This window comes from Cyprinus carpio, chromosome A4 (assembly GCF_018340385.1).
Source record: "Cyprinus carpio isolate SPL01 chromosome A4, ASM1834038v1, whole genome shotgun sequence".
NCBI lineage: Eukaryota > Metazoa > Chordata > Actinopteri > Cypriniformes > Cyprinidae > Cyprinus > Cyprinus carpio.
Window position 1 is genome coordinate 13,084,088 of NC_056575.1, and position 14,191 is coordinate 13,098,278.

Below are 14,191 nucleotides of genomic sequence, written 5' to 3' on the forward strand. Positions count from 1 at the left end.
TCACTACATCCTGTCTGCCCATGTATGCACTCGCCCGCTCTCCTTCAAGCTGGCATTGACGTTAAGTGTTCAAAGTTCCTCACGCTTGCATGCCTGAGTCTGTGTGTGTGCAAGAGGAAGTGTGTGAGTAAATGTGTGTGCGGGTCAAGTTTTGCCTACAAAATGAGGACCGAATAAGGAAAACGGCTAAAAGAAATATTAAAAATGCCTCAATGAAAATCTAAAAATGCAAAAAGGTTTATCTGAGGGTTACATTTAGGGTTACAAGACAGAAAATATCACTAGATATTTCTAGATATTAGATATCACTAGAATTTCAAAACAATGTAAATTATTATCTTAACGATTTTTTTTTTCCTTTTATGATTTCTGCTGAAACGAGTTGTGACAGACTGCTGAAATTGCACCCGAAGATTTGTGAAAAACGTGTGTGTGTGTGGTTATAAAGAGCCGTGGCTTGCCTTCAGGGTTGTTAAGAATTGCTTGTGTGGTGGTGTGTATGTGAAGTGTGCGTGTGTGTTAGGAGGGGATGACCCAAGCCCATTTTCTATGCAGAAATGCGCATCTTACATAATCCATGAGATGTATGGAATAGCCCTTCTCAGCTTTTGCCCTTTGTGTGATGAGAGATGATCTTTTCCTTGCCCTGTACAGTGGTAAGCAAGTGTAGAGCACCTAATGTAAACCCACAAAAACATATTCCAACACAAAGCAAACCCGGTATTGGTGAACATATATCAAAACATACAGACGATCTTCCCAAGAGGGACATCTTCTCTATAGGACACAATTCCCCATAGAATTTAGGACTTTTTTGCTGGCTTCAACTCTGCAACAACACAAACTAGTTGGGGACTATTTTCAGGCACTGTGTAATATCATTGCACCTGCTGCACCCATGGTACGGCAGCAAAGTTCCTTGATTATTACGCTGGAATGAGAGAATAGTACCTAACCATATCGGCCTAGAAAACTGCAACTTTTCATTTTCCATCGGTCTTAGTACACGATGTAACTACTGAAGAGTCAAGTTTTAAATAGGAAAAATATTGAAACTCTTTGGTCATTTCTGAGCATTTTCTGAGCGAGATGCGGTCTAACGGTCTAATCAGATTCAATAAGATAAGCTAAAAGTGCTACCGTCAGACCCGGAGACCTGACGGAATGGATTCAAAAACGGTAAAACTCAACTGTTTAACTTTAAATTTTGATTAGTAATAAGCATATCTAAAAAAATAATTCAGACAAACTTTAATATATGCTTTATAAGTACTAATAAGCATCCGATATGCTAGTGATCTGCATGCAAATAAGCAGCTAATTGTGAGAATTGGTCCCTAACGTGTTACCTCTCTTTTTTTATTACAGCATTTAGTAATGTTAACTTAAAAATATACTATTGTTGATTACCCATCCATGTTAATTCATAATACTTTAAATGTCGATTTATACAACTTGAAATGTAAAAAAAAAAAAAAAAAAAAAAACGTATTAGTACAAGTGAAAATTAGAATTAACCTAGATTAACAAATGGTGCAAAGGTACATGTAGTCCATGAAACCTACTCACGAAAATTTTTTATTAATTTTAACCGTATTGCTACTTAAATGTCATAATCTCTTCACAATATGACTGCATGATCAAAAGTATGCAAATGCAACTAACCAAAATAACCCACAATTTCTATTAACCAGCCACGACAGACTCCAGACCATTTTTTTATTATTATTTTTATTGTTCAGGCTAAACACTGGCAATATTACCGCAGGGGCTGGTTGGGCCCGTGTATCATCGTTTTTGTACATACACAGGTCAGACAAGGAGAGTATTGATAGAAACAGGACTCAACTCTATATCACAATCAGTCTGGAACAAATATTTGAGCAAAAATAAAGACATTTGGCCTGGCAAGGAGAGTGTTGATGCTAATATATATGAAGCCATTGCTAAGTGTCACCACAACGTTAATTAGCTTCCTTACTAAAAGTGCGAGGAGAATTAATTACTTTTTTGTAGAGTTTGTTGGCACAGAAAGAACCAATTTGCATTCCTGCCAGCCAAGAACACTTGGGTGCGTAAATACTCAAACTTTTGTTGTGCAATGGAAACCGTTGCAGAGATCTTTATTAGCACATTTGCAGGAACACAGTCAACAGTTCTGCCAAACTTTTTAGCACAACAAAACTTCTATGCGTGGGTTTAAAAACGAGAAAATACTCCATGCAAAAACATCCATGTTAAGCACGGGGGAGGTTCAGAAAGACAGTGAATACTGATAGGGGTTCGTAGATGGATTACGCTCATCCGTACCATAGAGGTGACCTGAACGAACTCTTCGCGCTGCTCGTAATCACTGCTTCTGCCAGGGGATGCTCTCTCATTCCTATGTAGCAAGGAAGACTGCAATCGTTCATGAATTCAAAATGAGGAATAGGAACCACAGAAACGCCATGAGAGCGCAAAGAGCTTTTTCTTGTTTGTTCAAGATTCATGCTGCAAGGCGTTTTGTTCTGATTTGGCATGGAGTGCATTTGAGTAAACTTTGCCACAGAGGAAACCTCGATGAAAGAGAGCAGCAAGACTCAATGCGATGAATTCTTAAGATGTACATTAAATTACAATACGATAATGCTCACGCCAGGGAATTAACTGTGGGAATAACAAATGAGATACAATAATTTTGAAAACTGACTGCTGTATATTATTAAATATATATGTCTGCTTTGTGACAAAGACAGAAAAATTTAAATTAAATAAAAAAAATTTAAGTGACCAAAAAATACAGAAAGGTTATGATAAACCCTTTACAATAACAATGAGTGAACATGAGTTTTGCACATTGTTATAAAAAAATATCGATTGAATCCCTACTTAAGATTAACCACAAAAAAAATAAATAAATAAATAAATAAATACTTAAGATAATAGGCACTGTTAAATAACTCCATAAGTAATGTGCAGCCTGAAACTCACATGAATATTTCAGATGAACACTCTCAAATTTGATTGGTTCAGGAGTCTGTGTACGCTTGCTGATGTGTTTACAGTCAGTGTTTTACATCAGAGACATCAGTCCTGCCATGTTTGTTGTCTCTTGTTAGCTGGCCAAGTCCCTGTTGTGGCGGAGCAGGCCTTAACGCAAGCCTCCGGGGAGAGTTGCTGTGTCTAATTGGATAACTCTTACTGTGATTCACCACAGTGCTCTGGTTGTTCCTGTCTGACACAGCCTGCCCTTCATTTGTTAAATTAGAAGGCAATGATGACAGTGGTGAGAGGAGTGAGGAACAGAATGGAAATACATATATAATCACACACTTCCCCTTTAGTGCCATTTCTACACAGCACTTAATGCAGTTTACAGCAACTCAAGGCACAGGCATTATGAAATAAAGAGAGGAAGAGAAGGAGAGATGCCACTCTAACTAACCTAATTAAAGTCAAGTCCCCATTTACTTGGTTAATACATTTAGAAAGATTTATAAGCTCATGTTATTTATTAAAGAAAAAAAAACAACATGTGAAACTTTCTCACACACACACACACACAGCTTGTTTCCCCATGGGGACCTCAAATTAGATCTCAACGGTGACATGAGTCCCACTTAGTTGGTGTGTATTGCGGTTTAAGTCCCCACTGGAAAAACTCAAGATTCAAAACTGCGAACCCAACACCTAAGATTCAAAACTGCGAACCCAACACCTTAGCTGAAAAAAAAGAGGGAGCATCATTTACTTCCTCAAGCACTCAGATAACCTCATCTGTGGCATGTATGTAATTATCTTGTTGCATTTTATAATATTGCCATGGAAACTGATTCTGTAGCTGAAAAAAAAGAGGGAGCATGATATAAAAAGAGTTAAAACTTTTAGGACGCTTTGTTGTTAATAGAGAAATTATGATATATTTGTGTGTTCAAGCAAGTCAGTTTTTTTAAGGACGAAATCAAATCACTTCCATCAGAGGAAATTAAAAGAGGGTCTTTAATTAAAACGCATTGTTCAACATGAACAAAATATAACTCAAAGAATGATAGCGAGCACTGCGCTTTCATCTCCAAGTTAAATATTAATGTAGTAATGCAAGTCTGAAAACTTGGGTTCCATTACACTGACCTGAGCCTCCCACTGCCTTCATTCATCCTCGGCTCGCTCCAGATTAGCCAGAGGTAAAAAGTGCCAACTCACAGATGCTTCCACTTAAGCACAATGGATTTCTCACTAACTCTGAGAAGTATGATGGCAAAAAAAAAAAAAAAAAAAAAAAAAAAAAAAAAAAAACCTCAACTGCAACTTGTTAAATATTTCTAGGCACCTTTGGGTTTTATTTGTATATTTTGATTGTCTTTGGCACTCAAGTGTCTCAAAGAAAATTGCACTGTGGTTCCACTTCTCACTAGATAACTGGTACTCAAATGGCGCTTTTCAACACGACTCTGCATGGCACAGTACGGTATGGCACAGTTTGCGTTTCCACTGCAGTGTAGTATCGCTTTAGAGTGGTCAGGATTACGCATCACATTTTGGTAACGGTACCGTGCCGTACCATGCAGTGGAAAAAATCAATTTTTACAAGAGTCCTATGAAATGCAAATATGCTATTTTACCAGAGTCTGATTGTTTTGGAGGTAACTTAATAGTATAAAAAGAACTTATATTTATGTTCTCATCCTTTCTCCAGGTATTATAGACCTCCTTGGTCCAGACAGATTTGGACGACACGTGGCGTTGAGCTGCATTCAACCACCATACAAATTTATCAAGCTTAAATGTCACAAGCAGACGGCTGCCCTTCTCAACCCCTGCGGAACCCTGTCATGGGTGTTGTAAAGCACACGAGAGCCTGGGGAGGCTATTAGAGCTGAAATCAACCCCCTGGTGATGGAATTATGCCCCAATAATACTAGAAAAGGCAGGAACAAGATGACAAACGAGTGACTGTGGAAGCGGCAGGACTGTTAAGAGGGTCAAAGGTGGACAAGCTCAGTAATGTTCTGAACAATGATGAGGATGATGTTCTAAGGGAGGATAGTAATCAGTGGTTGGTTTGTACCAGTTTTCCAGAATCAGGGGGCGATCCACCAGAGCCTGGTTGAAGTAGACCAATCTTAGATATGAGATGACAGAAGGCCTTGTTTCTCAACAGAAAGCTGACTTCTTTTCAGATTTGCCTCCTCATAATTGGTATGTTGTAATTACAAGAAGGCTCTTTTAATAGGCTGTGTTGTGAGATGCGAAAATGTGGGTTGGCTCGGTGCACACTGGGTCATAAACCGCTCTCTAATCAGCAGCCATAACTCTGTTGCCCGGCAACCAGAACTGTTTCTCCATGCAGCAACTGTTTACATTTCGGAGCTTTGTTGGCACTGATAGCACATGATATTTAGAGGAACTTTTAAATGCATTCCCTTAATCTATAGGGAAACTGCAACAAAATGAAAGTGAGCAAAGAAAGTGTGCAGGCATTCATTGGACCTGTTTCTGCACACGCGTAAACAAATACAATGCAAGACTTTGTTTTGTGTGAAGATTTACCAAGACGTCTCTGCTCATCAACAATGAATAACTTATCAAGACCTTGCCTTGCATGGCGATACTTTCGATTATAATGTCTGGTCCATGCAACCGCACATTCGGTCTTTGAACAGCCCACTTAGATGCGGTAAAACTCATGGATCTTTCAGTGATCCGATACAAAACCCCAACAAAATTCATCAAAAACAATATAATATACTATAATATAAGCTTAAAATTTTCATTTGCTGATAATATGAAAAAAAGTTCTTAAAATGAAACCTTAAGCCCCTCTTTATTAAAATCACCTGGTCTCCCTTGGTTCTTTAATTCAGTTTTACAGCCACTGGACAACCATTCTAAAGTAATGGACCACTTTATTTATTCTATTATAAAAGAACACTGAAAAGTGCAAAAAAAAAGCATTTTAATGAAACTTGACCCAGTGCATTTCATTAGTGTAACTTTCTGAACTGGACACCTGACACAGCAAACATCTAACACTTCCCCATCCACCAACAAGAGGACAATAAACATGAGTAAAATAAACAGTCAATGTAAAAAACAAACAAAAAAAAAAACACACAACAACATCTTGCTGTGGTGGAAACGAAGGCCATCGAGAGAACATAAATTCTGCCCTCAGCTTTCCTTTCCTTCTTCCACTTGTCCTGAAGGGTTAATTATTTCCATTACCCAGAGTGGCCTGGGAAATTCAAGCATGGATTGGGACAGACCCGACAACCAGCATCTACAATCTTTGAGTACAATACAGCTGTCCAATTCATGGGTGGCGACTGTTTTTTCTTTCCACAAACACATTCACATCAGGGTGGCCTTGTGCTGGTGGCCCCATCCGGACAGCCACAGGGCCAGAGAGCAGAAGATTGGGGCACAACAAATCAAACTTGTCGTCTTTGATTCACTGTCAGCGAATCAGTGAGTCAATCCAACCCACTGGGAAAGCGACAGCACAGGAAATAAGGGTCAAACTGCGCTTTCCTCAAGGTGTCAGTGCAAAACATGCCATGCTTTGTTTACAGCGAGTTGACACCGAGGCAGAGGGGTGTGCAAGTTAGTGTGCATTTGCGAGTGACTGTGTGCATATTTAAGGGAGTGTAAACCAGCAAGATTGACTTTTTAAGCCAGGCCTCAGTTCAATTAGAAGGGAAGATCTATGGATGCACACTTCAGATTGGTTGCTATTTTCACGGGAGCTGGAAGCTGATAGCACTGCCTTTGAAAAAAAGATGCGGCTATATGTTTTGGAACTTTGTGCGATATTTTGTTGGTGTAGTGAGAGAGAGAGGTGAGGGATTGATATGAGAGAGAGAGAGAGAGAGAGAGAGAGAGAGAGAGAGAGAGAGAGAGAGCGGAGAGCGAGAGGGCGAAGGGAGGTGAGAGAGAGAGAGAGAGAGAGAGAGAGAGCACGAGAGATGAAAAAAAATGATGGATTTTTCAAGGAAGACAGAAACACGCTCTCCGCCTCCTTAGCCAGTAGATCATATTGTTATCAGCACGGGGCCGTTCTTTCTTTTGCCAAATGAGGGATAGAGGACAGAAGAAACAGCTGGCAGGAGTGTTGTTTGTCCACCAGGGCCGTTGCTTTCCATGGGCTGTTTCAGCCATAATGAAAATGAAGAGAAAGATTGAGATCAGGGACGAAGAGGGTTCCATCAATCACAGCTTTGTTGGGAGAAGAGAACAAAACTGATAGTGCCAAAGACATAGCCCTGTGGCACCCCCTGAGCTACACACTCATTCCTGTGCCTTTTCTCCAACTCCCACTGTTTTTGGAGTTCCGGTGTACATTTGTTCTGCTAATGCAACATGACAACAGATTTGTGTATTCTCTTTGTTCATATATACACTGGATGACAGGCTCTGGCCTCAGCACCAGGTGCTCAAACCATGCTGGGCAGAAAAGAGATAATATTTATTACCAGAGTGGGGCTGGAAGATATCTGGAATAATAAGTAATGAATCTCATTGCTTGTCAGATGCAGGCAGGAAACATATGAATTTCTGATCCTGAATGAAGACTGAAGCTCCGTTCCAACACCTAGTGGCCGGCCCAGATTTCTACTGTTTATACAAGCAGATACCCCTAAAAGGCAGCATCCTAAATTAATTGGAAACTTGTAAGGGGCTGATTTGAAACGTTTTACAAGGGCAGGAAACGGTGTGTGACACAAATAGATTCTACAATTGATTTCAACAAGATCTGATGCTAGTGCTTTATAAAAATTAAAAATAAAAATCCACACAGCAACATAAATATTGGGTAACATAGTCAATATTTAATAAGACTGATCATTATCAACATCTTTCAATATCTTATAAATAAAATCTCTGTCTGGAGTGTTGCCAAAATGGCCACTGTGTGAACTGGCTTTTCATAAAAGGGTTTTGGTGCTGCCTTAGATTTTGGCCATAAGAAGGTATCTTAAAAGATAATGCTGATGCCTACTGTGTTAGCCCAGGTTTTGTGCCAAAAGCGAGCCAATGATGCTTTAAAACGCTGCCTAGTTGGTTTTGGAATAGAGCCTAAGTCTGCATGAGTCATGCTGGATTTCCACCAAACTCACCTTCTCTTTCCTCTGTCTAGCGGTTTCCTCCGCAGACAGCAGAGTCTTGTAGTAGGAGCTTCTCTCTGCAGTGAAGTGGACCTTCGACAGGGCGTTCTCCACCAGAGCTACGGACAAATTCACACCCTCGATGTGAAGCCAGCCAATAAAGTTTCCTGCTTTATCCATGCTTTCCACCTCCACTTCCACCTAGTAGAAAGAGAGAGAGACGAGGCAAAAGAGTTAATGTACTGTATCTGGGATTAGCTGAGATTCTATTACTGTGGCGGCAGAGAAAGGGACTTTGTCTTAAATAGACAGATCACTGGAGGAGACTGAGCTATCTATTGATCGTCCAGACGGCTCGTTCTTCAGGCAACTCGGGGGGCCTTCAGCATACCCCCACTCATCTCATACACACACACACACACACACACACATTTCCTGTCACTGACATCACTGCTAGGCACGTCTTTCTCGCACAATTAAAGGTGAGGTCGAGATTCAGCCTGGTGCTAACTTTAGCCTGACATTCTCAATTAAAGCGGTGACACCAGGGAACACGCACCACTAATATATTACATTTGTCTCAGAGCACTGAGGCTGTTTATTGGCCAGTGATCAAAGACAGCAGGCAAGGACAAAAAGAGTGGATTTCAAAGAAAGACAGGATGACAGAGAGAAAGAAAAGGTGGGGGGGACAGTAAATCATTAACCCATTACTAATGGAAAATAAGGTACAGTAGGATGTATTATCTAACTGCTTCTTAACACCCAAAACAGAGAAGGAAAATTACACACTGTATGACACATCAAGGATTTAGAGAAGTCATTGTACAACAGAAATTCTAAAAGCTCTAATCAAATCAATCTAATGACAATGTCTTATGAATTAAGATGATTATAGGGAACTCAAATGCTTAAACTAGATTTGAAACTTTTCCGAAGAAAATGATGCTAGAGTCTTGTGAGTGGTTTCCAAGGAGTTGCTGATGTATTCAGAATGCTTTCTTTAGAATTACTATTCAATTGTTGCCAAGTGTTGCTTGGTGGTTGCTAGGGTGTCTGATTTTTTTATGCAGTTGTTATGGTGTTTTGGTTGTTCTCATTGTGTGCCCATGCCATTGCTATGGTATTTTGAGTGGTTTCTAAGCATTGCTAGGAGTAAGTTGCTATGTAAGATGCTATTTCTGTGATATCCTGTTCCTTAGACAAGGTTCGGAGTTTTCAGTATAAGCCTATGGGATGTTTCACCATTTTATCGCCCAATCCAATCACATACATCTCATCAAGCATCACAAATTGAAGTATCCTTCATGTCTGTAGCACAAATGGTTCGGGTGACTTGATGCACCAAATCTGAATACTAAAAGTTACAGGCTGCCTTAGCAAGAACCACTCAGAACTTGCTCCTTCAAATCAACTGTCTCAACAATCAGATCCATCAGCAAAGCAACATCCACACTGTGCAAGTGAAATGGGTTTGTGAAAAACAGCAGGTGTTGTGAAAAGACACTCCAAGAGTCAAACGATTAAGAGTGCGGTTGCTCAGCCAGGAAGCCCCTTGGGAAATCTGCTGGGAATTACTTTGGAGGTAGAGGCTGCATACGCAGGGAGAGTAAAAGCTTTTTAATGAGGGCATAATCGGCACTTTGATTAAACACAAGAATGACAACCAACCTCACATTATGGGGGACAAACAACTACCCTCCCACTCCGGCCCCGCTTGGCGGCAAACTAATGCTCTACACGCAGAAGGTAATGGCTCCGGCCGGGTTCACTCTCAGAATGTTCCGGTAATCTGGGTTGGCCTGAGCCAGAGGGCTAAATGTATTAGGTCTCACACAACCAGCTTTATGCACCCCATGTACTTTGTGGAACACAGAGCAAAGTGTTCATTAAAGTGAACCAGTCTACTAAACTGGTTGCCATTAGTAATAATCTGATGTCATACCAGAATTTTGTTTAATTAAATGATGCTAGTTTGATGTGGGTGGCTGCCAGGGTGTTAATCAGCAGTTGCTAAGGTGCTCGGGGTGGTTTTAGCTTGTTTGTGAGGTTAAGAACATGTGTTTTTGGTGGCTGCTAAGTGGATGCTTAATGTCACTGGTATTTAAAGGTGGGTGCTTTTGACAGCATGTCCATAATGTACATGCTTTACCTCCCATTTCAGACACTAAATTTTATATACAGTTTCACAGAAGGTGAGTGTTTCAGATACAGATCATAGACTGGGTGGCTCTCTGCTAGACACCTTCATTATATAATTAATTCTTAAGATGTAAGTGTTGTCTTCCTCAATGTCAGATGAGCGAGTTTTCGATATGATTTGGCAGCAGATGCTGCAAGATAGTCTACAACCATCTTTAGTACATCTGTTGACCTGTCCACCTGCATCCAATGCATTCCTTGCCACTCAACACATCACATGATGCATTATTAGACTTCCTTCCTGACAATGCTCAGAGGCTGAAGCACTACTCAAAATGCATTTTTTACATCGAAAATCATGATTTCAGAAATCCATTGTTAAATTCAGGAAATGTAAACATTTTTCAATAACTAAACATATGTCAAACACTAACTATAATAGATTACAATAAATACATCTGTTCCAAAAGTATTATATATTGTGTCACTAAGCTGGAGACTTTTTGTGAACTTTACAAGCTGGAAGTTTGTAAAAAGAAACAAAACTGTTGTGATAAATTTCAGCGTTGGCTACTGCTGTGTGTTGCTTTTACCCATTTTAATTAAAATTAGGTAATATTTAATAAACAAACGTTGCAATTCTGCTACAAACGTTGCAATTCTGGGTCTCTGAGGCTTAAGGTTGTTTGTGAGGGAGAGAGATTAAATTAGAGAGAAAAGCATATGGCCTTTATCTTGGCAAATAGATTTAAAATCTCCTGCTTATCCAAATACAAGGTCAAACTCAACGCACTCGCCTGCAATTCTGAGAAAATGCCAAACGTTTCATGTAAACCTTAATAAAGCAATATACAATTACATAGACTTAATCTCAATGACCCCAAATCTCGAAGATTAATATCTTTGCGGTATTCTTTCCTGGCACAACATCATGACTCATACACAAAGACAACATGGATAAACAGAGAATGCATCAGTGTGATTAGGAAGCAGCAGAAAAGCTTGCCACGCATTTCATGTAAGATATATCACAGATGATATCCAAATACCTCTACTGATGGCTCAAGCCTTCGCTCATCCATTGCAGCACATTACCACGTCTGCAAGGTATGAAAAACTCAACCTGTGTACTCTTAGCAAGCGCAACTATGTGCATTTAGTTACGAGGAATATGGCTGCAATGGGTCACCAATAAGTAGCACTGGTGCCAGTCATTTAAATGTTTTAAACAAATAAAAAAGCTATTTGTTCACTATTTGACAAAAATCACACTTCCAAACGTGAGTTACAAAAGTCATGCCTGCCCACATAGGCGGCAGACGTGACGAGAAGTAATTTTGCTGTATATACAACAGTCAAGATGGATATTCTTGCAGCTATTTGCTAAAAATATGTATTTTAGTGTGAACATGTGAAAAACACATTTTTCCCTCAGCAACATCTCATACATTATCAATAATAGACCCTGGAGTGAAACTGGGTGTGTGACAGACTGTAGGTGGACGTCTGGGTCACGTGTTTTGCTGAGTGCCCACACTGATCGAGACATTGAACATCTCACCACCACATAGACACTCATCCCACACAGAAACAGGAAAACACACTAGCACGGTTAGGGCAGGCAAAGGCTCAGATAGCCGGGCCCAGATGGCTCCCAGCGGAGGTTTCCAGAGCCACTATGGCTCCCTGTGGATGGAGTGTTTGAGCCAACATGGCTCCCGCTGGATCACAAATGGCTTCTGCAAGTGTGAAAAATGCTACACAGAGGAGAAACATTAAAACAGAGAGAGATTGATTTCCAGTGCAGCATGCTTTTAGAGGAAAAAATGGGCCCTGCCCACTTCAATTGGGTCACGGTGAAGGATGATATTAACTTTAAGAGCTGATGGTCACAAGAAAGGATGACAACCACAACAGACAGAAAAATTTGCATTCATTTAAAGCTTCAACCTTGCCTGAGAGCATCCCTACAAATGATATACAGATTCCCCAAACAGTAAACACTCCCAGAATAATATACACACTCTCAGGACCCTTCACACTTCCTTCTCAGGCTTTTAATCACTGGAAAGCCCTTCACAGAAGACTTTAAATCTTATTTTATGGCATAGACCAATTACTGAGGGCATCTCTCTAGCTCTGTAACTCAAAGCACAACATGTTGGTGAAGTACAGGAAGGATATCCTGACATGAATGTGCTACTGTAGTCCATAAAGTCCTTTTGAAAACTGATGACATACAGGACAATTTACAACATTCAACATCAAATTTAATAATTAAACCATAAAACGATACATTATATACATTTGTTTTAATTAAAAAAAATAACACCCTACTATAATGAAAGTGTCTTGCTATGGAGATGCTTTAATACTGTAAGTGATGTAAGGGATTTGACACACTAGTGCTGGGCAAAAAAGGGTTTGAGAACAGTTTTCAATAAATAAATAATTTTTATTATTATTATACAATTATTCTACCTATGTATCTATAATACATGATTTTTAATTTAATTTAATTTTATTTTATTTTTGCAATAAAAGTGCCCTTGTGATTTTTGCATTTTTAAAATAAATAATACACACAACCAATAATCATTATTATAAACCAGGAAAGTGCCCTTGTGCCCATGTATTTTAGCAATGGCCCTGAATTAAATATTTGTGTGTTAAGATGAATGATTGATGATACAGAACCATGATGCAGTTGAAATCAGGAGAGGAGAAATCCAGTATTTAAAAAAAGAAGAAAAAACAAAAGTGCGTGTGAAACATTAAAACAACCCATAAAATATTAAAACAGTTTTGTGCTGTCCATAGAGGACACCTGTATAACAAACAAGCTCCTCACACTCAACTAAACTCAACACACTGAGTTCACTGGCTTGGCTTGTGCGTCTCCTTGTGTTTTGTGGGTAGCAGAACATACAGTTTTATTTATGTGAGTGTGTGTGATGGTCGATGAAGGTGAACAGGCGTGCAGTAGTTTGGATCACACATCACAGACTCATGGGGTGAGGGGTGGAGAATGTGTGTATCTAGCCGTGTTTCCACCGCAACAACACCAACCAACAACTAACTACTTTGCTCTTACACTCTGTGTTTCCACAACACAAAAAACAATATAAAAATATAGTTCCGGGTAAAAAAAAATGCCCCTCAGAAAGTCCCTGCCCGTGAGGTAGTACTTTTTCAAAGGTCCGGAACTTTCGGGGGCGGGACTTGGGCGCTAAACATATTGATTGGTTGAGTTCATGCAGCATTGTGATTTCAACCACCATTTATTCGGATCATTTTCAGAATATTACTGTTACTGTGTCATGAAATGTAGTTTTAAAAGTATTTCAGGCGAGAATGTAGTTGTTTAAAACTCAAATCTGCAGTTTATTTTATTTTAGTGTTTATTTATAAAGACAGCGCCTATTTAAAAATGTATTTCGCCGAGATGATCAGCTCCACGCGATCAGCGGGAGCTCAGTGCTCATGTATTCACGAGAGCAGTCTCAACTCGGCTAGTCCTTCTGACATTTGCCGCTGGATCTGATGTCTCTTTGGTGGTTAAACATAACATATAATTTGTTTTGGGTAAATCTAATAGGTAATCTTTGGTCTTTATTAAATTTATCTATATGTTAAAATGAAAATAAAAAGGAGGCAACTGATATAATATTTCATTTCATTGTAATGTAGGCTGTATATATACACATTTCCCTGAAGTAAGGACATTTCTCTGGCTACTATTATGTATAAATGAAAATGAAAGGAGGCAGTGGTGTTTAATATCATATTTCTTCTTATTGTAAATATACAGTGAAGAAAATTGCAGTAGCCAAGGCGAGCTGACTGATGTTCAAATACGCTGCTGTTTGCAGAATTACCGGACAACTCTGAAATTTGCGTTGTATTGAGAAACGCGCGCAGACCTACATCACCAGACTATTTGCCTAATCTTCACGGTACTT

At 39.5% G+C, this 14,191-nt stretch overlaps 1 protein-coding gene across 1 annotated transcript in view; it reads right to left on the reverse strand.

The window, feature by feature from the left end:
- The window catches only part of LOC109096473 (staphylococcal nuclease domain-containing protein 1), a 151,878-nt gene that overhangs the window by 38,674 nt on the left and 99,013 nt on the right, over nucleotides 1–14,191 (reverse strand). The window contains exon 17 of the mRNA XM_042741495.1: nucleotides 8,100–8,288. Coding sequence (XP_042597429.1) covers nucleotides 8,100–8,288 — 189 coding nt within the window. The remainder of the gene's footprint in view (nucleotides 1–8,099; nucleotides 8,289–14,191) is intronic.